At 42.8% G+C, this 27567-nt stretch overlaps 1 protein-coding gene across 7 annotated transcripts in view; it reads right to left on the reverse strand.

Annotated features, from left to right (window-relative positions):
* ADAM22 (ADAM metallopeptidase domain 22) overlaps nucleotides 1–11966 on the reverse strand; it is a 195213-nt gene extending 183247 nt beyond the window's left edge. For 2 of the 7 annotated variants that reach the window (XM_048838072.2, XM_048838069.2), the window contains exons 1-2: nucleotides 11609–11965; nucleotides 11028–11188 (exon numbers count right to left, since the gene is read on the reverse strand). In XM_048838072.2, the coding sequence (XP_048694029.1) occupies nucleotides 11028–11188; nucleotides 11609–11687 (240 nt within the window). In that variant the 5' untranslated portion in view covers nucleotides 11688–11965. Of the gene's footprint in view, nucleotides 1–11027; nucleotides 11189–11608 lie in introns of all 7 variants that reach the window. The other 5 variants (XM_048838073.2, XM_048838071.2, XM_048838070.2 and 2 more) reach the window with 4 other exon arrangements.
* Between the last annotated feature and the right edge of the window lie 15601 nt (nucleotides 11967–27567).

Below are 27567 nucleotides of genomic sequence, written 5' to 3' on the forward strand. Positions count from 1 at the left end.
AGGTATGTTAGCCCCAGGCTAAACAAATCCCTGTTACCATGGTAACCAAATGGCAGTTGCTCCAGGTTAATCAAGACTCCTGGGGCCAATTAAGATCCTTCCAGAAAGCAGTGGAGACAACTAGGTTGATTGGAACACCTGGAGCCAATCAGGGGCTGGCTGAAACTAGTTAAAACCTTCCCACTTAGTGGGTGGGGTGTCAGGAGCTGTAGAAGGGAGCTATAGAGCAGTACAAACTTTATCAGGCACAAGAAAGGAGGCCCTGAGGTAAAGGTGACAGATATTGAGGAAGTAGGGGCTGCTGTGGGGAAGAGACCCAGGGAATTGTACTTGTCCTGTTTCCAAAAAGTCAGCTACCAAGAGCTGCTACTATCAGGGTCCCTGAGCTGGAGCCTGGAGTAGAGGGTTGGCCTGGGTTCTCCCCTCCACTCCCCTCTGTTCCCTGACTAATCACTGAGACTGGGAGACAACAGAGACTGTGCAAGGGAGGATAACTTCTCCTCACCTCCCTTGCTGGCTTATAATGAAAATGGCTCTGTAGGCTGTGACCCTTGCCTCTAGAGAGAGAAGGGTTATGTAGAGGGTCACAGTAAGCCTCTGAGGCTAGCATAATCCCCCAGAAAGCATGGGACCCACTGAGACAAGGTCTGAGCGTTGTCACAATATGTAAGGACAACGAGCAAGGCTAGCAATGCAGCTAGCTATGTGTTAACAGCACATATCATAACTATGACAATATTTGTAATGCAAGTCACCTCTAAGCAACACGAATGTAGCGTAATAAGAAAATGTCTGCAGCATGGGCCATGTAAGTAAGTTATGTGAAATAAGAAGTGGAAGAGAAATGTTGGGTTTGATGCTGAACTCACTGATACCGGTATAAATCATGAGTAATTCTACTAGAGTCAGATCTGGGCTCACTCCCTATCAAGCTTAGATCTGATAATGCATATGATTATTATGATGCACATGGCAGAACAAGCAAAGACTGGAAAAAGAGTCATGACTTCCTATAAGCCTTACTGACCCCTAATCCTTCCAAGGCCTTACATGCTGCATATGTGTGGATGCTTTATGGAATTAAGGACTGGTTTCTGGGGTCAATTTTTTTTTTCCTCCTCTGACAATATAAAAACCTCACAATGCGCAGATTTCATTGGGATTTGGACACCTAAATCCCTTAGGAGCCTTGGAAAATCCCAGACCTAATGCAACATTACAGGAATGTGTGTTCTAGGATAGTAATTTTCACAATATGAAATGAACTTAGGTTTTGGGATACTGTTTTTAAGTAAATTCATCTGTTTGTGATCGAGAATCTGATCTGCGAGGAGGGAATTCTCCTGAAAGAAGTTTGTACAGAAAGGGTATTTATATAGAGATGGCCAAAGTAGACTATAAAATAAAAATATGCTATATCGCTAAAATGCCAAACACACTACTTGCAAGTCAACTTTAATTTGCAAAAGTGCACATCTGGTAGCCCTGTCCCCATCAGAACTTCAGATATCAAAGGGTAGAATCCTGCTGAAGTTGTGCTGCCCTTACTGCAGGCTGAGATCAAAAAAAGTTTTGGTTTCAGCACGCTTTTCCCCTCCTTGAGGGCAGAACTTGCACCTAAACATGATATTGCTATTTTAATTAAATATCAGTCACCTATTCATGAAGAGCTAAGGTGGCTGTGTGTATGCTGTTCCTATGTTTATGTTAAGGAGCTCCATCAGAGAGTCTAAAAGCAGTAAAGTACTGCATATATTTTGCCAAAACCCACTCAACTTTGTTTTATTGTGGGGAAAGGAGGCTGAGCCTGGCAGCAAATTGAGTGGACACATTTCTTAGCTGCTATAGTCTCGGTCCAGACTTAGCCTTTGTTTTGCCCTAAGTTTCATGATGGATTTATTACAAACTGTGTCTGTGTTTCCACCAGAGCCATCAATTACTGGCCAGTACACTGAAAGGGACAAAAGAAAGTGGAGAAATCGGACTATTTTTCACCATGTGTCTGTTTCCAGCAGTCAATGCCTTGTCACTCCCAGAATCTTGCGCTTCTTCTTTAGCCTACTCTACAGTCAGAGAGCTCCATTAATTACTGGTTTCAGAGTAACAGCCGTGTTAGTCTGTATTCGCAAAAAGAAAAGGAGTACTTGTGGCACCTTGGAGACTAACCAATTTATTTGAGCATAAGCTTTCGTGAGCTACAGCTCACTTCATCAGATACATACTGTGGAAAGTGTAGAAGATCTTTTTATACACACAAAGCATGAAAAAATACCTCCCCCAACCCCACTCTCCTGCTGGTAATAGCTTATCTAAAGTGATCACTCTCCTTACAATGTGTATGATAATCAAGGTCGGCCATTTCCAGCACAAATTCAGGGTTTAACAAGAACGTCTGGGGGGAGGTAGGAAAAAACAAGGGGAAATAGGTTACCTTGCATAATGACTTAGCCACTCCCAGTCTCTATTCAAGCCTAAGTTAATTGTATCCATTTTGCAAATGAATTCCAATTCAGCAGTCTCTCGCTGGAGTCTGGATTAGAAGTTTTTCTGTTGTAATATCGCAACTTTCATGTCTGTAATCGCGTGACCAGAGAGATTGAAGTGTTCTCCGACTGGTTTATGAATGTTATAATTCTTGACATCTGATTTGTGTCCATTTACTCTTTTACATAGAGACTGTCCAGTTTGACCAATGTACATGGCAAAGGGGCATTGCTGGCACAGGATGGCATATATCACATTGGTGGATGTGCAGGTGAACGAGCTTCTGATAGTGTGGCTGATGTTATTAGGCCCTGTGATGGTGTCCCACCATCAACCTCAGCCTGGTCCAGTCCACACAAGAGATCCACTTCCTGGACACCACAGTGCTAATAAACGATGGTCACATAAACACCACCCTATACCGGAAACCTACTGACCGCTATTCCTACCTACATGCCTCCAGCTTTCACCATGCCCACACCACACGATCCATCGTCTACAGCCAAGCTCTGCGATACAACCGCATTTGCTCCAACCCCTCAGACAAACACCTACAAGATCTCTATCAAGCATTCTTACAACTACAATACCCACCTGTGGAAGTGAAGAAACAAAATGATAGAGCCAGAAGAGTTCCCAGAAGTCACCTACTACAGGACAGGCCTAACAAAGAAAATAACAGAACACCACTAGCAGTCACCTTCAGCCCCCAACTAAAACCACTCCAACGCATTATTAAGGATCTACAACCTATCCTGAAGGATGACCCAACACTCTCACAAATCTTGGGAGACAGTCCAGTCCTTGCCTACAGACAGCCCCACAACCTGAAGCAGATACTCACCAGCAACCACACGCCACACAACAGAACCACTAACCCAGGAACCATCCTTGCAACAAAGCCCGTTGCCAACTGTGCCCACATATCTATTCAGGGGACACCATCACAGGGCCTAATAACATCAGCCACACTATCAGAGGCTCGTTCACCTGCACATCCACTAATGTGATATATGCCATCCTGTGCCAGCAATGCCCCTCTGCCATGTACTTTGGTCAAACTGGACAGTCTCTACGTAAAAGAATAAATGGACACATCAGATGTCAAGAATTATAACGTTCATAAACCAGTCGGAGAACACTTCAATCTCTCTGGTCACACGATTACAGACATGAAAGTTGCGATATTACAACAGAAAAACTTCTAATCCAGACTCCAGTGAGAGACTGCTGAATTGGAATTCATTTGCAAATTGGATACAATTAACTTAGGCTTGAATAGAGACTGAGAGTGGCTAAGTCATTATGCAAGGTAACCTATTTCCCCTTGTTTTTTCCTCTTCTCCTCCCCCCCCCCCCCCCGACGTTCTTGTTAAACCCTGGATTTGTGCTGGAAATGGCCCACCTTGATTATCATACACATTGTAAGGAGAGTGATCACTTTAGATAAGCTATTACCAGCAGGAGAGTGGGGTTGGGGGAGGTATTTTTTCATGCTTTGTGTGTATAAAAAGATCTTCTACACTTTTCACAGTATGCATCCAATGAAGTGAGCTGTAGCTCACGAAAGCTTATGCTCAAATAAATTGGTTAGTCTCTAAGGTGCCACAAGTACTCCATTAATTATTATTAGTTACTAACTGTTTGAACTACTTAACATGAAAAATAACAAAACAGACCAAATCTGCCAACATCAGAACAGAAAATAGAAGGGAAGACAAATACATTCCTTGTTGCAAATTCTTCACTTGACTCCAATTATATGAGATTAGTATTATTTGTGTATTATAGTAGTATCTAGAGATCCCAATCAAGAATCAGGGCCCCCATTGTGCTAGGCTCTCTATAAACAAGTCATAAGATGACATACCTTGCACCAGAGGTCTCCCAATCTAGCTTTATGACAAGATGCAGAAGATGGGTGAAACAGACAAATAAAGTTAGACAGGACAAGGTAACTAAAGCTAGTACATTGTTATATAGCGGGCAGTAACCTACTAATCTACAATAGGCAGAAAGCTCTCAGATATCAGTGGTACAAGATCAAGTCCTAAACAAATACAGAATTCTACAGGAGATTTAGAATAGATTTGAAATCTACATGGTTGATTATTTCTCAGATTACTCTTTTTGTTTTAGAGTCACTATAATATCAAACAGCTGGCTGGCTAAGGAACTGTTGGTATCATTTAGATAGAACTTCACCTTTGACTGATCTTCTCTTCAGCTCTGAATGGTAGAGATGAAATTCTCCCATGGTTTTAGAGCCAGCACACAGTCCTTCACATGAGAGAAGGCACGGGAAGGGAGTGCACGATGGGAACTAAAAAAGTATCTGACCCACAGAGTATTCTGTGTACTCCCATATGTGCCACAGAAAGAGTCTCTGCCACACATGTCAGTGTGGAAGGCCACGATGGGAATTTGGGTTTATAGAGATCCTGTTGCCCTTAGAACTCCTGCAACTGGAGGAGAGGTGGCAGCTGCTATCTCAGCCCATAAATGAGGTTAGCAGATGTCAGAGAAGAAACATAGCAGCCCAGGTCTCCAGTCTCAGGCTAGGAAGTGAAATTCACCTCTCAAACCAAAGCACTCTACCCGCACGGAGCCCAAATATTCAGGCTCTCTGTGGGTGGAGTGAATTTCAACTTGAACTTTCAACCGTTTGTTTTATTATTTAGCAACAGGACTATTTCTCAAGCCACTGATGTAGTTAAAATTCTACAGGACACCAATAGTATGCTCTGTTTGTTGTTTAGGGTCCTGTCATAGGGAAATACAAAGTCATTTCTACTTTGTTAGAAGATACTGTGTTAGTGTTTTGTTCTGGGTTTTTATTTTAAATAAAATCTAGAGGTTTCTGGCTCATGAAGACATTATCCACACCATGGGGTCCTGCTGGTGCAGGTAGAACAAAACTCAGCATAATTTAATTACTAATTTATTAAGTGCCCTTTGTTATGGTATCAGGGTGCACTGATAATACTTGGCACCCTCTCTTGCACATTTCATCCAAAAGTCCCAGCATACTTTAGAAAGATAAACAAATTAAGCATGATGGGATAGTTATATATTATAGTCCCCATTTTGTAGACAGGGAGATAGAATCAGAAATGGAACCCAAACTTCTTGGCACCCAATCCTGAGCCCCTTTACATCTGACCCCATTCCATCCTGTAGATCAAAATACTACCAACATCAATATGTGGCTACCTAGAATGGGCAGTACTAATTGCCATCCTGCTATTTACTACCTGCCCATCATATGGAATAAAGCTTTCATAGCTTTCACATGATCAATGAAACATTTTGACAAATATTTGCCTGGCACTATGCTCTGAAGACCAACAGCCTGGGGCATTGTAATTAGAGATACATGGATCCATACATTAGGTTTCTCTCGCCAGCATAGTGGTCCCTGGCATTAGGGCACTATGTTGCAGGGGATTTTGCCTCTTTTGTGCTCCCTGATTATCACTTCTTCAGCCCTGTGATAGTCCGTCTCCCTCTGAGTCTTCCATGGCCTGGCCTTCCAGCCAGGTAACCTCTTCAGTTTAGCCCCCTTCTGGGGTAATAAAAAGTCCAAATGATCATTTGTCTGACTCTTTAGAGCTACACTGAAGTTCTCTGCTTCTTGGCCCTTACCCCCAGACCCTGCAGAGCTTTTCCTATGGTACTTCATCCTAGCAGGTTTTTCATGTCTGGGGACTCTGGAAGCTTATCTCAGGGCTGTCTCTGTTCCTTGTAGGCCCTAGCTCAGGGCTTTCCCATGGATTCCTGCCCTGCTCCCTTTAGGCCTTCCAGCCTAACTTCCCCAAGAACTCTCCTTGCTCCTCTCTCCTGAATCTCCCCCTCCACTGCATTCACAGCTCTATTTAAGGAGTTCTCTCCCTGATCCCCCTCAGCTGGGGTCTCTCATTAAGCTCCATCACACCCAGCTGGATCATTAGTTTCTAGATCACTAGAGTGGCTGAAGAATAGCTGCTAAGTCACAGGCAAGGCTGAGCCCAGCTTTCCTTAAAGGGCTAGCCAGCCTTTGATCCTCCGCTGAGGACACCCTGCTTCCACTCCTTAAGAGCTCAAGTCTAGGGGTTTCCAATGAGTGGCTATATGAAAACTGTGATTAATTTCTATTTTTGTGTATATATATTTTGTGTATATTACACCAAGGCTCAGAGCCAAAGAAGCCCTTGTGAGTTGAACACAAATATGACAATTAGCTGCAGAAACTAGATTTTTAGAAACCTAGACAAAACTGAAACTGTAAATCCATCCCCTCCTGGCTGCCTTTGCCCTCATTCATCCCCTTCTCTCATCCTTCTTTTTGACCTCTCTCTCCTCTGGCTCCATCCGCACACAATACAGGCATGCTGTGGCTTCCTCATCCTCAAAAGGCCATCTCTTTACTCCATCTGTGTCTCAGCTGCCTCCATTCTCTCCTTTCTCGGGACTCCAAACTTCAGTTTAGATCCCATCTAATGCAGCTTCTGCCCTTTCCTCTGGACTGAAACTGTCATAAGGTCATTAAGGACCTCTTCAAGGCCATATCTCAGAACTTGAACTCCATCCTTACCCTCCTTGACATCTGACACTGTCAATCATACCCTCCTTAATATCCTGTCCTCCTTGGACTTCTGTATCTTCATCCTCTCCTTCCTCTAATACCTTCAGCCTCTTTCTGTAGGAAAAAGAGAGGAGAACCCAATCTCTGTAGGAATCTCTATTCCCTTTATACCCTCTTGTTGTGCAATCTCATTCACTCACATGATTTCAGCTACCATCTTTATGCCAGTGATTCAGAAATCTAGCTTTCCGGTCCTGACCTGTTTCCCTCAATCCAATCCCAAATCTCCACTCAACCTCTGACATCTATTCCTGCACACCTTAATAATAGCTTAAACAACACAGCTAAAAACTAATTTATATTTCTTCCTATACTCTCCCCCCTCTCTCCCATTCTGTTACTACCAATAATTCCACCAACCTCTGTCACTCAAGTCCATAACCTAGGAGTCATCGTTCACTCTTCCCTATCCCTTAACCCACACATCCAGGCTAGGTCCAGATCTTGCAGCTTTCTACTCAGTTCTGTATTTAAGTTCTAACCTCTTCTTTCTATTAACACAGGTAAAACTTTCATTCAGCCTTCATCATATCCCATATTGATTAGTATAACTTCCTCCTCTCTAGCTTCCCTGATACCTATATCTCCCCATCCCTCCTATCTTTAATCAATTCAAACACAGCTACTAAAATCATCCTCCTTCTCCAGTGTTCTGTGATTGTCATCCCCATCCATACTTCCTCTTGCTCCCCATTTTCCTTTCCCATCACATCCAGTACAAGCTTGTTGTCCCAACCTTCAAGGCCTTACAAAGCTCTGCCCTCCATACACATCTGCTCATCTCTTATCATGTTGTCCCTATGCCCATTACTACTGCTCTGCCAAAGATGCTAGCCTAGACTGCTTCTCTTACAACCACTTTGGTGCCTTCTTGAATGCTGCCACTTATGCATGGAAAGTCCTTCCTGAACTAATTCATAACTAATCCTTTCCTTCAAGTCTCTGCTCAAGACTCATTCTCTTTCATAACTCCTACAAGAAACTGGCCCACTAGTCATGGATAGAATGAAGAACAGTCAGAAATAAGTAATATGTATCTAATAATTTTAAAGTGTGTGTGTGTGTGTGTGTACAAATCATATTTATTTTGATTGTCCTTGTTCTCTAACCCTTTGGCACTTGTCTTCCTAGATCATAAACTCTTTCAGGTAGAGACGGTGTGGGTGTGGACAGTATCTAGCACATTGAGGTACTACAGGAAGACAATTAATAACTCAATAAATGTATAATGTAATTTTATAAAGTACTTAACTTTTGCTGAGCCACTAGGTAGAAGCAAACCCAAAAGTTAACTCTGTTACTGCAGTCAAAACACCTACCAAAATTGCAGCTAATGTTAAGTTTTATTGTGGGGTGTTGCACCATAATAGCCAGCATATTGAATTATCCAACTTCAACAATACACTGCTCAGACTTTACAGTGCTGCAAAAATACTTTCCAAACAGGCAGCTCCTCAAAGCTTTCTTTAAGCAAATGTAGCAGAGCTGCAGATCATATGTTGTCAAGATGACTCAGAACTCCGGGATGAGGCAGTGCAATGCCCTTTTCAATTAAGAAGCATCCGTCCTTCTAAAAGAAAAATATATAAAATGCAGACCCATTGTTTTTGGTCTGGCTATATTCCAAACGTCCCTTCCCATCACAAGTAATTACTGATCCCTTCAATGGGGCAACAGCCAGCTACTTATACCATGGGGAAAGACTATGAATGTATCAGGTAGCAGAAGGAGGCTTATTTATGAAGCAGGAAAGCTTCTAGTTGCACACTGATATTTTAGTAATCAGCAATGGTGGGAAGAAAACAGATCACTTAACAACATTTTTTAAAGCTTGCCTCAGTGTAGAAACTACGCTGAAAATACAATTAAACTTTTTATGTTAAATCAACAGATTTCTCTTTTGAGTGAAAGGGATGAGATTAACATTGCATAATGTTAAACATGGATGAAATGCAACATCAAATTTTTCAGGAGCATCAGATTGGTAAATAAAAAATCTGAAACCATCTGTATGGAAAGACAGACTATTCAAGAACCTAGGAAGTCCTATTAGTCTCCAGTTTAGGCAGAGATCCAGGCCACTATTTTGAATTGTAATGTTGTAGTTGATTTCAATTTTAGATATTTGTAACAGATGTGGCATGTGCTGTTACAATATGTGAATGGTTCAAAAACTTCAGGAGTCCTCAAGTGATTTTGAAATGCTGAGACACAATTTATTTGATTTTTGTTTTTTAATTATACATATCTTGAAAGCATTTAAAACTGCTGTAAACATTGTATTGTATCATGTCATAAATATAGTCTCAGTACCAGAAAACTCACATAGGATGAAAATAAATGATGTATACAGGTAACTGAATGTGCTATGAAGAAACAATATATTATTGAAACATACAAAGAGAACACAAATTGCCAGAACTTCCTTCAAAGTTTGTCAGAAGAAAACAAAAAATGTAAACATTTACTATGTATATATTTTTGGATGGAAAATTAAGCCTACTACTATCTTGGATTACAACAGTCACCTAGAATGCATGTTTACTCCAGGCTCTGTCTTTGACATGTTCTGAGAAACATTTTGTAATATTAGATAAAAAGATATTCATACCAAAAAATATAATTTAATTGGAATTACATTGACTAAAATTATTTCCATTAGTATTAGTTTTGGAGTAAAAGTAGATTGCAAGTGTTCACTGTTTAGGTACTAATGTGCAACCACTTACATATAAACAGTTTTTAATAAGTGATTGCTATCATCAATTACTGTATTTTTGTTTCAGTTTTAATAAGTATGTCCATGCTCACTAAACACAATCATAATGCACAACATTCATTCAAAAACTGACATTGCACTACTTTACTGCTATGAGTATTTTTTCAGCAGCATTGTTGCAAATAAATTTGTCTGGGTGAATTTTAAAAAACAAGTAAACAAAATCAGCCTTTCTATACAAATCCTCACTTAGATTCAAAAAGCTAGAAATCATCTCTATAAAAAATCACCTAAGGACCATTTTAAATTAAGAGAAATAAAAAAGGTAATAGAACTATCCCTTCAATTTCTAGACTAATTTTTTTGGCGGTGCAGTAGGATTACTGTCCTCCAGGACCCCCAGGAAATGAGATAGAGATAGATAGATCTTACTGAGAACATTTTTAAGTAAATACTGCTTTTATCTGATGTACTTGGTACCCCTGTAGTACATTCCTCTGTCTGGATTACAAAACACCTTTCTAAACACAATTTCTTACTTTTTCTGCGAAAGTAATTCTCTGTTCTGGTTGTACAAAGGTACTGATATAGCACTAAATGGCATTCCAGGGAAAACCAAAGCTTTCCTATTTTTAAAATCTGAGTTAAATGCACACCCATATTCTTAAAAGCAAGCGGCTCAACCTAACGCCAGACTGTCACTGATGCAGGAAGTTGGAAGACGCACATCTTCCCGGCATTCATAGATCAGCCACACTCAGGGAATTTGCAGTAAAGGATCATTTGGTCCATTGCCCCTACCTCAACCAAGGGTTTACGTAGCTATGAAACCCTCCCCACACCTAAAATAGGTTTTAAAATAATAACCTGAGCTAACCCAGCGTTAGGGAGCTAACCCTCCCTTCTTGCTATAGACTAAAGCAGAGAGGGTCACTCTCAGCAGCAGGAGGGTTTTGTGATGATCAGTGCAAGGTTGATAACTGCATCCTGTGTACCTCATTGGTGGGTTGACTTCGAAGCCCCCTCCCCCTTTGCTGTGATTTCTATGCATGGCGCAGCATCATACATGACTAGCATTTGGAAAGAGCCGATTTCACCAAAGACACGTCTCCGGGGCAACAAGCCACCAAATACTCAGCTGCCGGCTCCCACCACTTAAAAAGTCAGAGCCAATCGCGAGAACCGAGCCACCTTCCTGACCTGCTTCCGATCCGAGCGGCTGCTGACCCGAGTGTTGAGCACCCCATGCCCAGTCTGGGTGCCGTCTTCCGGGCGGGGAATCAGACGGAGGGGGACGATATTCTGCTTCTCCATAAATCGGTTTTCAGCCCTTCTCTCCATCTCCGTCAACAAGGCGGCTCCTCGGGGAGGGAGAAATGCACACGATCACGCCGCTGGCCCCGCTATGCTAAGCTGTTCTCGCTGCAATTACAAATCCCCCCCCCCTCCCCCCATCTCTCTCGCTCTGCGTGGACAGGGAAATAGTGTCTGACCCACGCTTACTGCTCACAGGGTACAGACAGCGATGTGATGGGGGCAAGATCTCCATCTTAATGGGGCTTTTCTTAAAAAGGTACCCTTACACATGCTCTCTCTTCCCCCTCCCATCCCCCCAAACACATAGCCATGAAATGTAGCTCGTGTTCTTAGCAGCTGCATGATGTTAATTGCACCGGTGTGGTTCCTACCATGCACCTGACAGACACATCCTTACCACTGGAAAGGGTAAGCCCCCAGTTAAAGGTCATTGCATGCGGCGATCATAAATGGTGGTAACTTACCTGTCTGCCTGGAATGAACCAGAAAGAAGGTCCCCAAGGCACAAAGCATCAAGGAGAGCAGGTAAGCAGCAGGCTGCATGGCTGTGTCCTTCCGTTCCCCCCACCCACCCGCCTTGGAAATTATCAGAGACAGGTCTGCATGGTGCAATATTGAGCAGCTTTGCGCTCTCGCCCCCTCTGTCCTGTGTGGTCTATGGCCAGCCGTGCATTGCTGCTCCCTCAGTACTGCATTGTGTTTTACTGGCTTCCGTTTGCTTTCAGGATCTTTTACTGCATTGGTTGTTTTGCTGTAGCTTAAGTGAATTCACGCTCCTCCCATCTCTCCTCATCCACATTCAGAAACCTCTAGTAGAGAGACTATATCAATAGCCAGCTAGGCTTCCTGAAAAAATCGCTCTCCACGACTTTGGAGAGGGAAGATGAGTGAGTGAGGTTAGCTGGGAAATGTAGTTATTAAAGCCCTGCAAGAAGGACATTTAAAATTATACTGGTCAGAGCATTAGAGGAAAAAGTATAAGGCACAAACTTGCCCCAGCAGGGGTGCACTCAATCTAGTAGGTTTTTTTACCTTTATTTTCCACGACACCAGTATTATTACTAACATGCCACTTGCATTTTGTTTAAAATGTGTCAGTTGCTGAGATTCCTCTTTGATAGGGTCCCCAGGGTTCCACCTGGAACTGGGGTACCACTGAGCCCTCTGACGCACCATCCTGAGCTCCCTCTCACACTATGCTGCTGTGACAAGCTGCAAAGACCTCCAGCCTGCACTTTCACCAGCATTCACAGAAGTAGGGACACACCCAGCTGCAGTTACACACAGGCTCTCAAATACCAGCTTCCCAGCCTAGGACACCAGAGCAGGACTATCCTGCCCTGGTCAAATCTGGCCAGTTATGGGTTTAATAGCCGGTTCACCTCTTCCTTAATGTGGTAACTAAGCAGAGATTTTCCCCAAGCACTCCAGTCAAAGCTCACTGGTTTAGATTAAAATATGAAATGTTTATTAACTACAAAAGATAGATTTTAAGTGATAGCAAATAGATCAAAGCAGATTACCTAGTTTGCATTTTATTTACTAAGTCTAAGATACTAGAAAGATAGGATATGAACAAGCAAATCCCCACCCTGGCTGATGAGACAGGTGGGCTCTAGATTCTTATGGGACAAGCTGCACTTGCTTTACAGCTTGGAATCTCCAGGTCTTTCATACACAGACTAGAAATCCCTTTAGCCTGGGTCCAGCACGTCCACCAGTTCAGTCTTTGTTCCTCAAGTGTTTCCAGGTGTCTTCTTGTGTGTGGAGTGAAGAACCAAAGATTATGTTCCTGCCTTATATAGTGTTAGCATATAGTAGGAACCCTTTGTTTCAAAACTTGGTTCCCACACCAGTTTGTAGTAAAATACTGACATCCCAAGATGGAGTCCAGAATCATGTGGCCTGGTCACATGTCCTTGTAGAGTCATAGCAGCGATTACTTACAAGCTGTTCTCAGGAAGGCTCACCAGGTAGGAGATAAGCTTCTTCTAAGGCCTGTTGTTTTCCCTAATGGCTCATTGCCCTGAATAGACCCTTCCCAACCAGCTATCTAGACTGAAAGCATCTTGGCTAGTGGGCACTACCCATGTGTAACTACATTTGAAATACAGATACGTAGTCAATATTCAGAATTTCAGATACAAAAATGATACATGCGTACAAACAGGATAATCATTCAGCAAATCAGAACTTTTCAATAGCACCTCAATGACTTATCAATCATATCATAATATTATTACTGTGAAGAATGAGGTGCAGCATCACATCCTCAATCAGGTGAAAACAAACACCATAAACAGTACTCACTAAACAGGTAAAGAATAGGTGACCCATTTTGTGCAGGGATGTGGAATTTAGTGGGACCTCTGTGCTGGATCTCTGTCCCCATTATCTCCCTTCTCCTCCCCCATCCTCAAGAGTCTGTTAACTATTCCCTGCATTTTCCCCCTTCTGTTCCCTCCTGTTCTTCCCCTTTTCCTCTCTTTTAGTCTGTTCTCTTTTCCTCCCTGCTGACTCCCCCTCCTGCAGAACACCCACAGGAAATTTTTAAAATTGCATACAGAACAATACTGTTCACATTAAAATGTACTGTGTGGAACCTCAGGGTGAAACAAAGGTATACAGAATTCCTCATACTGTAATCCTAGCATACCTAGGAAAGCATCTGTCCTCAGCAGAGCAGCCTCCACATGTGTGACTCATATTCTACACTCCCACCCACTAGGAATTGTATGGCAGTATTAAATTATTGCAAAATTATTTGACAGTCTTCAATGGATCCATTTTTCAGAGCTTGACAGGATTAGAAACTGCATGAGAAAAAGAAAACCAACACTTTCCAACCTGGCAAAAGGCTGACAGTGGGGTACCCTTAAGGTGACCCAAAATTGAGATTAGTCGAGAGGACTGTCAAACTTCCGAGGGACCTGACTAAGCAACACAGTGGCAGTGAAATTGTATTGACCAACTGTGATGCTTTGAGATTCAACCGAGACCAGTAAGGTGTTGTGTCACTACCTGCCCTGCAACTCTGGTGCCAAGCATGCAGGTCATACCCTGGCTTCCACCACCATTCCTTTTTGAGAAGTGACCCCAACATCTTTCAAATCCTGAACTTCCCCCAAAACTGTCACCCTGCAGTGTCTAGCCCTCTTACTGAACATTTACAGAAGTGATTAAATGTGTTGCTCCTTTAAATAGACTATACACTGCAGCTCATTAATTTAACTGGGAGTTGACAAACACTCCTTTCACTCACAGCACTGCATTGGTTTATAGTAACAGTCAAACAAGTTTATTAAACAAAAATTCATAGGTTTAAGTGATACCAAGGATAAGGAATGAAGATAAAAAGGGCTTCAAGCAAACAAAAGTAAAAAATACTGTTCTAAAGACTAATTCTTAAATGCCAGCAAGTTACAAGCTTTGCCTAAGCAGGTTTCTCACCTTACTCAGTTCCAGAGACTTCAAACCCCTCGGTTGAAAGATACAGTGCTCTGTGATTTCAAGAGCTCTGGCCCCTTGAGCCTCTCAAGTGATGGATGCCCAGACAACACTTCTTTCTCTTTCTGGGGTGAAGACACCGTTCTGTCTTCCCAAAGTTCATTGATCCTCCTTCAAGAGACAGGAAGTCCTCCTGGGGGTGGAGTCTCCATCCCCTGTTGAGATTCTTAAGAAACTATCTTCCCCCCTACTCTCTAGGTTGATGGCTTTGTTCACCCTTTATGTAAATATACCTTCAGTGTCTCTGCCTGATGACCAGGCGGGTTAGACAAGCAAATACACATTCCTCTGTCTAGGACAAACTGGACTTAGGCATTGTGGGCCGAACACATTTTAAGACCATAATTTTAGGACATATTTATAACATTTTGTACACACTTCATACATATGTCATGCAAGTATGTTAATGATCAGTGAGTTATTAGTTTTCCAACGGTATATTACATTTCCCATGATATATTTGGGTTTATATCATGACAGCGTGTTAGGTGTAGTAGGTATGAAAGGCATCACACAGAGTAGTGAACCACCATTGCACCTCTGTGTCAAACTAACACAAGGCAATAAAAATTGGAAGGCACAGTGTGATGAATCCAGTAAACAGAAAACTGATGTATGTCACCTCTATTTCAGGGACAACGTTGACCATCATAGTTTGTACTAATGGGTCTTATGCATGACTCTATAGACCAATTTGGGAAGAACATTTACCACACTGGCAACAGAGCCATTTGCCTAGCTGTGCTGATTGAGCTGCATGTTGTCTCTGTGCCAGGCACTGTGCTTCCATCTGCTCAGTGTGATTCTTCTCAAAGTCCTGGATGCCCACCCCTATAGGTGGCCTCATGAAATACAAATCAATCACTAGTTGCTCAATGGTCGAGTCAGAAATGTTTATTTTGCCTCTGATACATCCATGTGTGGGGGTGGTGGAATCAGGGTCAAAGTCCACCCTGTACATCACCTTCTGGCCAGATAGGAGGAGGCAGAAACTCTATGGAAAGACCCTGACCCTGGAAGTCACCTGGCACTTTGGGTAAGCAGTGGTGGTATGGCAAACCAGGAGCATCAAGGAAGTAGGATGACCTGTAACCCTTCAGGAAAAAGTCCAAAGGTGGTCACTATGGACAGTTCCAACGAAAACTGCTGTTCACTATACATTGGTAGACAGAAAAAGAAACAAAATGATATTCTGTATAAAGAATGAGTCAGAAAATATAATGCTATTACATAAATCAATGGTACATTGCTGTGCTCCAGCAAGGGTTAGGAACCACCTGACATGACACCTGTCCCTTCCTCTTCCAAGCACCAGCCTGCCAGACTTACACTGACTCCCCTCCTGCAGAGTACATAAAGAGATAAAGCAGCTTAGCAGCTGCTTTTTGCCTTCTGAGTAGGTGACTACTCCTCACAGTTAAGTGCTACTGTCCTGAACCTTCTGAGATAGCATTCTCACTACCTCCTGCTCTGTTTTTTTTAAGGGTGGCAATCAGGGATCTGGTGAAGGAAACTCAATGAACTTCCTTTTATGGGAATGAAACAGAACAATATGCAGACTGGGAGGGGGTAGGCAAAATCATGGTTGGACAAGTGAAAGATGGCAGAAAATAAATGTTGTGGACAGTGTGGTGTACATGGAAATTTCTTCATCAACTGGGGTGGGGGTAAAAAGCATGTTATGTGGCAAGTTGTGTGGCTGCACATTTGCACTGCACAGGTGACTCTGCTCATGCTCTACAAACAAGGAAGAACATCCACTGGGAATGCACTCTAGGTGCATGGTTACTTTTCACAAAATGCATAGTTACCTTGTGACAGATCCACAAGCTATCATGGGGACCAAGTATGTGGTAGAATTAAAAGACAGTTTTATGGATAATGAGGACATCCAGAGTTACAACAGAAAGAATTAAAATATAGTTTGGAATGTTATAAAATCTGATGCCTCCAACTTATAAGGGTTAAGAAGAAACTTACTTCAAATATCCTCTTTAAAGCATGTCATACTGATCACCAGCAGAGACTCGATACAGGACTAGATAGACCATTGGTCTGATCCAGTATAGTTTTTCTTCTTCAGCTACCATTACCACTGTCCACATCACATGCCATAGGTTCATCAAGCCAGCATCAGCATAAAGCATAGGACATTTATAGTAACTACTACAAATCTCTTAGTTTAATTTCTGTCAGAGAAAGGTCAAAGGATTGGGGTGAGGAAGAGTGGTTGTATACACAACAATCCCTTTGTAGACCAACTATAGCCTCCGCTTTAATTTAGGTCCCATGAAATACAATCTCTTTAAGAATAATATTTGGAGATACAAACCAAATGCAAAGAGGAAAATTTATAAAAATCTGTTTAACAGAAGTGCATAAGACATTAGATTCCTTAGCTAAGCAGGAATTCTAATGGTAGAGATTTAAACAAGCTAAAGAAATCTTTTAAATCATATTCTCTGTGACTGAAGGAACCACAGAACTCCCATCTGCACAGGAGAACAGGAGTACTTGTGGCACCTTAGAGACTAATACATTCATTTGAGCATAACCTTTTGTGGGCTACAGTCCACTTCATCGGATGCATAGACTAGAACATACAGTAAGAAGATATATACATACAGAGAATATGAAAACACATGCCTAGAACCCCGACCAGGGGTATTCTATTTGCTACTCAAGATCCATAAACTTGGAAATTCTGGGCGCCCCATCATCTCAGGCATTGGCACCCTAACAGCAGAATTGTCTGGCTATATGGACTCTCTCCTCAGGCCCTACGCCTCCAGCACTCCCAGCTATCTTTGAGACACCACTGACTTCCTGAGGAAACTACAGTCCATCAGTGATCTTCCAGAAAACACCATCCTGGCCACTAGGGATGTAGAAGCCCTCTACACCAACATTCCACACAAAGATGGACTACAAGCTATCAGGAACAGTATCCCCAATATGTCACGGCAAACCTGGTGTCTGACCTTTGTGACTTTGTCCTCACCCACAACTATTTCACATTTGGGGAAAATATATACCTTCAAGTCAGTGGCACTGCTATGGTTACCCGCATGGCCCCACAGTGTGCCAACATTTTTATGGCTGACTTAGAACAACGCTTCCTTAGCTCTCGTCCCCTAATGCCCCTACTCTACTTGCGCTACATTGATGACATCTTCATTGTCTGGACCCATGGAAAAGAAGCCCTTGAGGAATTTTACCATGATTTCAATAATTTCCATCCCACCATCAACCTCAGCCTAGACCAATCCACACAAGCGGTCCATTTCCTGGACACTACTGTGCTAATAAGCGATGGTCACAAACACCACCCTATACCAGAAACCTACTGACCGCTATACTTACCTACATGCCTCCAGATTCCATCCAGGACACACCACACGATCCATTGTCTACAGCCAAGCTCTAAGATACAACCGCATTTGCTCCAATCCCTCAGACAGAGACAAACACCTACAAGATCTCTATCAAACATTCTTAAAACTACAATAGTGAAGTGAAAAAACAGATTGATAGAGCTAGAAGAGTACCCAGAAGTCACCTACTACAGGACAGGGCCAACAAAGAAAATAACAGAACGCCACTAGCTGTCAGCTTCAGCCCCCAACTAAAAACCTCTCCAGCGCATCATCAAAGATTTACAACCTATCCTGAAAAATGATCCCTCACTCTCAGATCTTGGGAGACAGACCAGTCCTCGCTTACAGACAGGCTCCCCAACCTGAAGCAAATACTCGCCAGCAGCCACACAACAAAAACGCTAACCCAGGAACCTATCCTTGCAACAAAGCGTGATACCAACTCTGTCCACATATTTATTCAAGAGACACCATCATAGGACCTAATCACATTTGCCACACCATCAGGGGCTCGTTCACCTGCACATCTACCAATGTGATATATGCCATCATGTGCCAGCAATGCCCCTCTGCCATGTACATTGGCCAAACCCGACAGTCTCTATGCAAAAGAATAAATGGACACATCTGACATCAGGAATTCAAAAACCGGTAGGAGAACACTTCAACCTCTCTGGCCACTCAGTAACAGACTTAAAGGGGGCAATTTTGCAACAGAAAAGCTTCAAAAACAGACGCCAGTGATAAACTGCTGAGCTTGAATTAATATGCAATCTAGATACTATTAACTTGGGTTTGAATAGAGACTGGGAGTGGCTGGGTCATTACACATATTAAGTCTATTTCCCCATGTTAAGTATCCTCACACCACTTGTCAACTATATAAATGGGCCATCTTGATTATCACTACAAGTTTTTTTTTCTCCTGCTGATAATAGCTCATCTTAATTAATTAGCCTCTTACTCCACCTTTTCATGTTCTCTGTTTGTATCTATCTATCTTCTTACTATATGTTCCATTCTATGTATCCGATGAAGTGGGCTGTAGCCCACGAAAGCTTATGCTCAAATTTGTTAGTCTCTAAGGTGCCACAAGTACTCCTGTTCTTTTTTGCGGATACAGACTAACACAGCTGCTACTCTGAAACTTGTCATCTGCACATGTGTACTCATCCTTTTCTGGTGTGTAAAGTGGGAGACATGACAAGTTTCATCCTCCAGAAAGAACTCTTCCTCTCTATTGTGCCTCATTACAGTTAACCCCCCTGGGTCTTTTGTGAAGTCTGCCAGAAAACATTTCCCATGTTTATTTACCTATGTTGCCCCATTGGTTGCTGAGGCTCTTTGAAGCTGCTCAAAAGTGTGTGTGAAATCTTTACACATCTGAGCAAACAATAGTAGTTATATCTCATAGTTGAACACTGATGTGGACTTCTCTCAGTGAGGGAAAGGGAGGTATCAAGCTAAGGGTCCCCTCACACAAAAGCTATTTTAGCAAGCATTTTTAGGTTGATTTCTTATTTTATCCATTGTCCTGCAGGCCAAGCACACACAAACTTGGGTGGGTTATTTTCTTTACTAGGTTGAAAAGTTCATCCTAATCCATTTTTATATAAGCATGTATTAGTATATGCTTTCCCAAGCTGCAACATCTCCACAGCCCCTGAGACATGAAGAACACATACAGCACTATCTATATACAACAAGAGAGATTAAAGTTAAAAATGTCACTAGTTGATGGGGGAATCTAGAATAGGTAAATGTGATTTTTAGAAATAAAAGTGGCCATTGACTTACTCCAGATATTGAGGAGGTTGTTTTGAAATTAGAATAAATTACAAGTAATGGTTAATTTCAACATTTTTCAGATACAATGTTTTAAGTTTACTTCCTTTCTCCCCATAGAAAATATGAAAATTAGAGTCCAAACATGAGCAGACAAAAAAAAAAAATGCCAACTCCCCCCCAAAACCTAAAACTCAAGAAAAGTACTGACATATTCTAAGATCTAAGTGTGATTCCTGATAGAAACTTTTGTGGTATACAGTTTACTGGTGTTGAACTGAACAGCATGCAATCTCAACTCTGACTCTAACCATCTGAATATATCTGAGATTCAACAAGTTAATTGCATTATCTTTGCACTGAGTGTTTAATGCCAGTAATTAATGTTGGTAATAAATATATTCAAGCCCCTTTAACTAATGGACTGTAGGGCCACAATCCTGCTCCCAGTGAAGTCAATAGCAAAACTCCCCAAAGCAGAAAACCTAAAATCAGTTATGACTTCTGGCTAGCAAAATAACTGGCAATAGAAAAGAATGTGACCAGGGTGGAAAACCTCTTAGTTAATCACCTGTAAAAATTTGCAAAGCGCAGGAATCATTTTACCCCTTGCATATTTGAGGGTGCTTTCCACTCTGTGATCACCAATACGTTGCTGGAGTCCACAGAGATTTCCAAAAAGCCATTGACACAGTAGCTAGAACAGCCTTACACATGTTGCTACACCACTATGGAATCCCCAAGAAATTTGCAAATATTATCCAGAATTTCTATGTAAACATGACATGCCAAGTAATACATAACAGCAAACTGAGGGTCAGACACACAACTGGCTCCCAGACTGATTGCTAGGCAATGCAGCAAGCTCAGCTGGGCCTAATGAGATCCCTCCAAACAGCTACACTTCCTGATTGGGCAGAGGAACCTGTGGTCTCCTACTTGAGCCCTGCAGGAGCAGTACAGCCACTGCTTAGCATGTACCATACCTGCCGTGGTGCTTACCGTGCTCCAGCCTGCTTCCAGCCCTTGCTCCCAGCCCAGTCCAGTCCTGCCTTGCTCCTAGCCCTGCCCCAGCCTGTACCTACTGCCTTCTGACTCCAACTCTTTGCTATGTCCCTGTCTATGAGTTCTCCTTAGGTGTTGGCTTCTGCCTCTGGTTCTGACTTTCGGCCTGGCCCCTCAACCCTGACTCCAGCTTCACCATTGGATGGTATCTGTGTTGCCCTGGATCTGAGAGGTGTATATATCCCAGAATGTGATCAAGCTAATTGCAATGATATTATGTGCACTCAGCCACTATGAATTAATGAAATAGAACACCACATAGAAAAGGGTTAATTTGGAGACAGGGTTTCAGAAGCAAGGTCATAACTACTGGCAGTTTTGCTAATCAGTATGGGAGGAGGGGAAGAAAAAGTAAATAACTGAGAATGAAAAAAAATTATGTGGATGGACAGCCTTGAGTCTCGACACCTCTGATAGTAAGTTTATTGAAAGTTAGGAAAAGTGCTGATTTAGTGGGGGTCATTATGACCTGTTTAGAAGAAGTTAGTTATAAAAAGTTCAGATAATAGAGTGTATTTGGGAGCAGTCCTCAGGAGCCATCCTGGGAGAGACATTTTTCTTGACATCTTTACTCCCCAGCAGGGAGGTGTTTGGCCAGCGCTGACCTGTCGTTGATTACTCAATACCGTCTCAGAATATAGGTAAATATCTGGAATTTTCTAAACCTATTGCTTAGTCTGTGTGCTTAAATCTAATAAGCTGCAATGTTAGACAAAAGCATGTTTACTTGCATTACTCCTTGATCAGACAGAATTACTGAGTTCCTGTTGATTTATTCCTTACACCTCCCGGAGTGAAATACTTAAGTTGCCCCTGTTGGGGGTTCTGATAGCCCTGGGTAACACCTGATCCCTGGGTCTTTGCTTGTCATTACCTGAACTGCCACCACAACCACCAGGCAAGGTCGTGCTCCACAGTAGGTAGACCAACCATGGTCCAGCAGCTTACAATTTGAGTACTCCAGCCCCTGAGACTCTTGGAGAGACAAGCAGCCGGCCCAGCCACATTTAAGATTCTTGTCAAATACCTGGAGTTTGCTAGAGTATTCAAAAAACAGAAAGTGGACTTCCTATCACCCCACTGCAGTTATGAGTGCTCTATTGAACTTTTGCCCAGGAACAGAGGTTTCCTTCAGACACGTTTACACTATCTTTTAGGCCTTGTCTATGTCACCGCAGTAAATTGACCTAAGTTACGCTACTCCAGTTACATGAATAACCTAACCGAAGTCAATGCAGTTTAGGTTGACTCACCGTGATGTCTATGCCGTGCTGTGTTGATGGGAGACGCTCTTCTGCCGACTTACCTTGCTCTTCTCGGGGAGTTGGAGTAAAGGAGCTGACCAGAGAGTGCTCTGTGATTGATTTCGTGGCTCTTCACCAGACCCACTAAATTGATACTGCTGCATCCATTGCCGTAGTGCCAATCTACCAGTAAGTGTAGACATGGCCTGAGCCAGAGCTGCAAGCCCTCCAGGAATATCTAGAGGAACACCCACAGAAGGGATTTATTTGTCCCTCCACCTCCCCAGTTGGTACCCCTATATTCTTCGTAGCCAAGAAGGATGGCTCTCTCCAACCATGCACTGATTACCCGGCACTAAATCAAATCGTGGCTCACAACTGATATCCCTTTTTCCTTAATGATGTGCTCATGAAGAGACTCCAATCAGCCTGGACCTTCATGAAATTAGACCTGCGTGGAGTGTGTAACTTTGGCAGACTCTGGCCAGGGGATGAGTGGAACACAGCATTCTGATCTAGATATGTCTATTTTGACTCTTTGGCCATTTGGCCTCTGTAATGCTCCTGCTACCTTCCAGCATTTTATGAATGAGGTCTTTCGGGATATCCTGGATCAGTTCATGATAATCTATTTAGATGACAGTCTAATCTTCTCTGAAAATCAAGAGCTCTGGGACCACCATGTACGCATCCTCCTAGATGGCAGGAAGTTGGTTCTGACTAAGTCCAAGCCTAAAAAATGCAAATTTGACACAGAAATGGTGGCGTTTCTCGGTTATGTCATCTCCCTGGCAGATTTCACTGTGGACTTCAGCAAGGTACTAGTGATCACAGAGTGAAAAGCACCCTCAAATATGCAAGGGGTAAAGTAATTCCTGGGCTTTGTAAATTTTTACAGGTGATTAATTAAGGGGTTTTCCACCCTGGTCACCTTCTTAATGTCCCTCCTTAAGAAGGGGACCAAATTTGCCTGGCACACTGGCAGGCTATGTTTGACAACTTAAAAGGGTCTTCACATCTGCCCCATCCTAACCCACCCAGACTGTGCTTGGGTCTTCATCATTGGAATTGATGCCTTGGACTTTGCTGAAGTCGCAGTCATTTCTCAAGTCGCAGGACTCTGCCAGCTATTCCACCCCATGCCCTTTTCTCTTGGCAACCGAGAGAAAAACTATGATATTTGGGAGAAGGAACTCCTGGCCTTTGAGGAGTGGTGGTTCCTCCTTGGAGTGGCCAGCACCAACATCCAAGTTTGGATGGACCACAAATAAACAGCATCTACAGCAAGCCCAACAGTTAAACCAAAACCATAGCCATTGGGCATTTTTTTTTAAACCCAGATTCAATATTACTGTTACTTATCACCCAGAGACTAAAAATGGGAAGATAGATGCCTTTTCCCTCAAGAATGAACAAGATGAAGTTGAGAAGGATGTTTGTATCCACTTCATTGGAGGGATGGGTATTAACCCTCTGATGACTGCTATCCACTCTGCTCCTCAGCGACCTATGTGTGGTACCAATCTGCCAGTCTCTGGAAAACCCTGAGCCCTCCTCCAGGTCAAACTTCCATCTAAAAGGAGATTGCCTTTACATCCCTGAAGGAGAACCCCAACTCAAAGTACTGAGCTTGTACCATGATTCCCCCATGGCAGGGCATTTTGACCAGTTTAAGACCAGGAATCTGATTTTCAGGTATTTTTTGGTGGCCAACCTTATGAAAACATGTTAAAGACTATATTAGGATGTGTGATCTCTGCGCTTGCATTAAAAGGCTGTGCATGAGACCAGTGGGCCTTCTCCAGCCCCTTTCCACACCTCCACATTCTTGCTCCATCTTCTTGATGGACTTCATTGTGGAGCTGCTCCACTCCCAATGGTACAAAATGCTTGTAGGATGCTGTATGTATTGATCTGATTTATAACCTCTGTAGCCCATGGGGTAAAGTTATATGGAGTGTTTGCATTGTAAACCTTTATAATCACTTAACTCCCCAAACAGGAAAAGAAGCATTAACGTAAAGGGCTCGTCCATACACAATGGCCCACTGAAGGTAAATGGGGTACTGCATAGCATCAAAGGAGAGAGGCCCTGTTGAGTGCATTCCTAACTCCTCCAGTAAAGAGACCCCCACACATGAACTGTTTTTTCATCAGCTTGTACTCTTTAGTGGATTAAAAATCCCAGACAAGGAAAAACTGGATCTCTCTTTGCTGTTTGGACTCTTACAAGGGTTGGAGCTAAGAAACAAAAAGCAGAGATCCCCAGGGTCAACATGGGTTGGCCCTGAAAGACATTCAGTGGAAAGATTACTATATCACTGTCCCCTTTTAGAACCACAGACTGTGACTCATTTGTACTTACATGTTGCCTGCTTTAACCTGTAAATAACTAAGTTATTTTCCCTATTTAATAAATCCTTAGTTAGTTTACTATAGGATTGGCTATCAGCATTGTCAGTGTGTGAGACTGAAGGTACAAACTGATCTGGGGTAAGTGACTAATCTCTTGGGGCTGGGAGCAACCTGAATATTTTGTGATTTTTTGGTGTAAGTGATCATTTATCACTAAGTCCACCTTGAATGGGTGACAAGATAGACTGTAGTGCCCAGGGGGACTATTTGTGACTCCACAGTAAGATTGTTACAGTGATCCAGGAGTTCACACATGTTACTGGGTTGGTGAAATCTAATTACAGAACATACCACCAGTTCGGGTTGTCTGCCCTGCTTTTTGACCATCTGCCCTGAGACTGGTACGCAGTCATGAACCATTCCAGATTGCATGACAGAGGCACCCAGTTCATCTCCCGGGTCTGGCAGGAATTCCCCTGCCTATCCCTCTGTCAAGCTCAACCACAAGTGCCTCAGCCCCTTCCAGATCAACTAGTGACCTTCAAGCTCCAGCTCCCAGAGTCCCTCAAAATCCACCCTGTCTTCTATGTCCCTCTTCTCAAGCCATTTGTCAGCAACCCTTTTCTGGGTGGAAGGTGTGACACTCTGTACATCAGGGGAGTGCCCTATAACCCCCATATTAATCATTTATATATAATTGTGATATTTCACAAAGCATGCCACGTGAGGTATCAGAGGAAAGGTTATGATCTGCTAAAAGCCATTGTTCTATCTAAATATGTATATCATTAGTGCATATGAAGTTATGAGATTGTGTTGTATGGTTGTCACTAAAATATGCTGAGAGTTGGGGAACTGCCCAGATATTTGATCCCCAAAGACAAGGACAAGGGAGCTAACCAATGCCTAGGCGGGTGTTGAACAATCATCAATAACCACTGTCCAGCAAGGGAGTTACAATTCTATGATTCATTTGCATAAGGCAACATCAGGGGAATTACTCAACCTTGCCTGGTGACTCGGCAATGTCCACCAGACATGCCTGGACTTGTGTTCTCCAAGCAGGTGGACTAAAGGTATAAAACAACACAGGGGGCCCATGCTTGGCCTTTTCTCCTCCTGCACACCTATGCTGCAAGCAACAAGGACACTCTGAAAACTCCAACAGAGAAGGCTGTCTCAGGTTTCAAGGGTGAAAACTGCATACTATGAACTTCAATATCCAGTGGGGTGAGAAAAACTGCTTAATCTAGATGTTGCCCAGTCTGATAGGGTTGAGAGTTTAGACTGCATGCTTATATTTTATTTTGGTAACCATTCTGACTTTTTGCCCATCACTTATAATCATTTAATCTATCTTTTGTAATCAATAAATTTGTTTTACTGTTTATCTTTACCAGTGAGTTTGCCTGAAGTGTGTGGTAAATCTGCTCTGGTTCACAAAGGCTAGTGTATATCCACTTTCCATTGATGAAGTGATGAACCAATTAATCAACTTACACTATTCGTCTTGAGCAGTGCAAAACAGTATATTCCTGAGGTACAAGGCTGGGAGGATTCGGCTAGTGCCTGTCTCTGTGTGAAGAAAAGGAGTACTTGTGGCACCTTAGAGACTAACCAATTTATTTGAGCATGAGCTTTCGTGAGCTACAGCTCACTTCATCGGATGCATACCGTGGAAACTGCAGCAGACATTATATACACACAGAGATCATGAAACAATACCTGTTTTATTAGCACTGCAGTGTCCAGGAAGTGGATCTCTTGTGTGGACTGGACCAGGCTGAGGTTGATGGTGGGATGGAAGTTGTTGAAATCATGGTGGAATTCCTCAAGGGCTTCTTTTCCATGGGTCCAGATGATGAAGATGTCATCAATATAGCGCAAGTAGAGTAGGGGCTTTAGGGGACGAGAGCTGAGGAAGTGTTGTTCTAAATCAGCCATAAAAATGTTGGCATACTGTGGGGCCATGCGGGTACCCATAGCAGTGCTGCTGATCTGAAGGTAAACATTGTCCCCAAATGTAAAATAGTTATGGGTAAGGACTACAATGCTAATAAACAATGGTCACACATACACCACCCTATACTGGAAACCTACTGACCGCTATTCCTACCTACATGCCTCCAGCTTTCATCCTGACCACACCACACGATCCATCGTCTACAGCCAAGCTCTGCGATACAACCACATTTGCTCCAACCCCTCAGACAGAGACAAACACCTACAAGATCTCTGTCAAGCTTTCTTACAACTACAATACCCACCTGCGGAAGTGAAGAAACAGATTGATAGAGCCAGAAGAGTTCCCAGAAGTCACCTACTACAGGACAGGCCTAACAAAGAAAATAACAGAACGCCACTAGCCGTCACCTTCAGCCCCCAACTAAAACCCCTCCAATGCATTATTAAGGATCTACAACCTATCCTAAAGGATGACCCAACACTCTCACAAATCTTGGAAGACAGGCCAGTCCTTGCCTACAGACAGCCCCGCAACCTGAAGCAAATACTCACCAGCAACCACACGCCACACAACAGAACCACTAACCCAGGAACCTATCCTTGCAACAAAGCCCATTGCCAACTGTGCCCACATATCTATTCAGGGGACACCATCACAGGGCCTAATAACATCAGCCACACTATCAGAGGCTCGATCACCTGCACATCCACCAATGTGATATATGCCATCATGTGCCAGCAATGCCCCTCTGCCATTTACATTGGTCAAACTGGACAGTCTCTACGTAAAAGAATAAATGGACACAAATCAGATGTCAAGAATTATAACATTCATAAACCAGTCGGAGAACACTTCAATCTCTCTGGTCACGCAATCACAGACATGAAAGTCGCTATCTTAAAACAAAAAAACTTCAAATCCAGACTCCAGCGAGAAACTGCTGAATTGGAATTCATTTGCAAATTGGATACTATTAATTTAGGCTTAAATAGAGACTGGGAGTGGCTAAGTCATTATGCAAGATAGCCTATTTCTCCTTGTTTTTTCCTATTCCCTCCCTCCCCCCCAGACGTTCTGGTTAAACTTGGATTTAAACTTGGAGAGTGGTCAGTTTGGATGAGCTA

Source organism: Caretta caretta, chromosome 2, assembly GCF_965140235.1.
Source record: "Caretta caretta isolate rCarCar2 chromosome 2, rCarCar1.hap1, whole genome shotgun sequence".
NCBI lineage: Eukaryota > Metazoa > Chordata > Testudines > Cheloniidae > Caretta > Caretta caretta.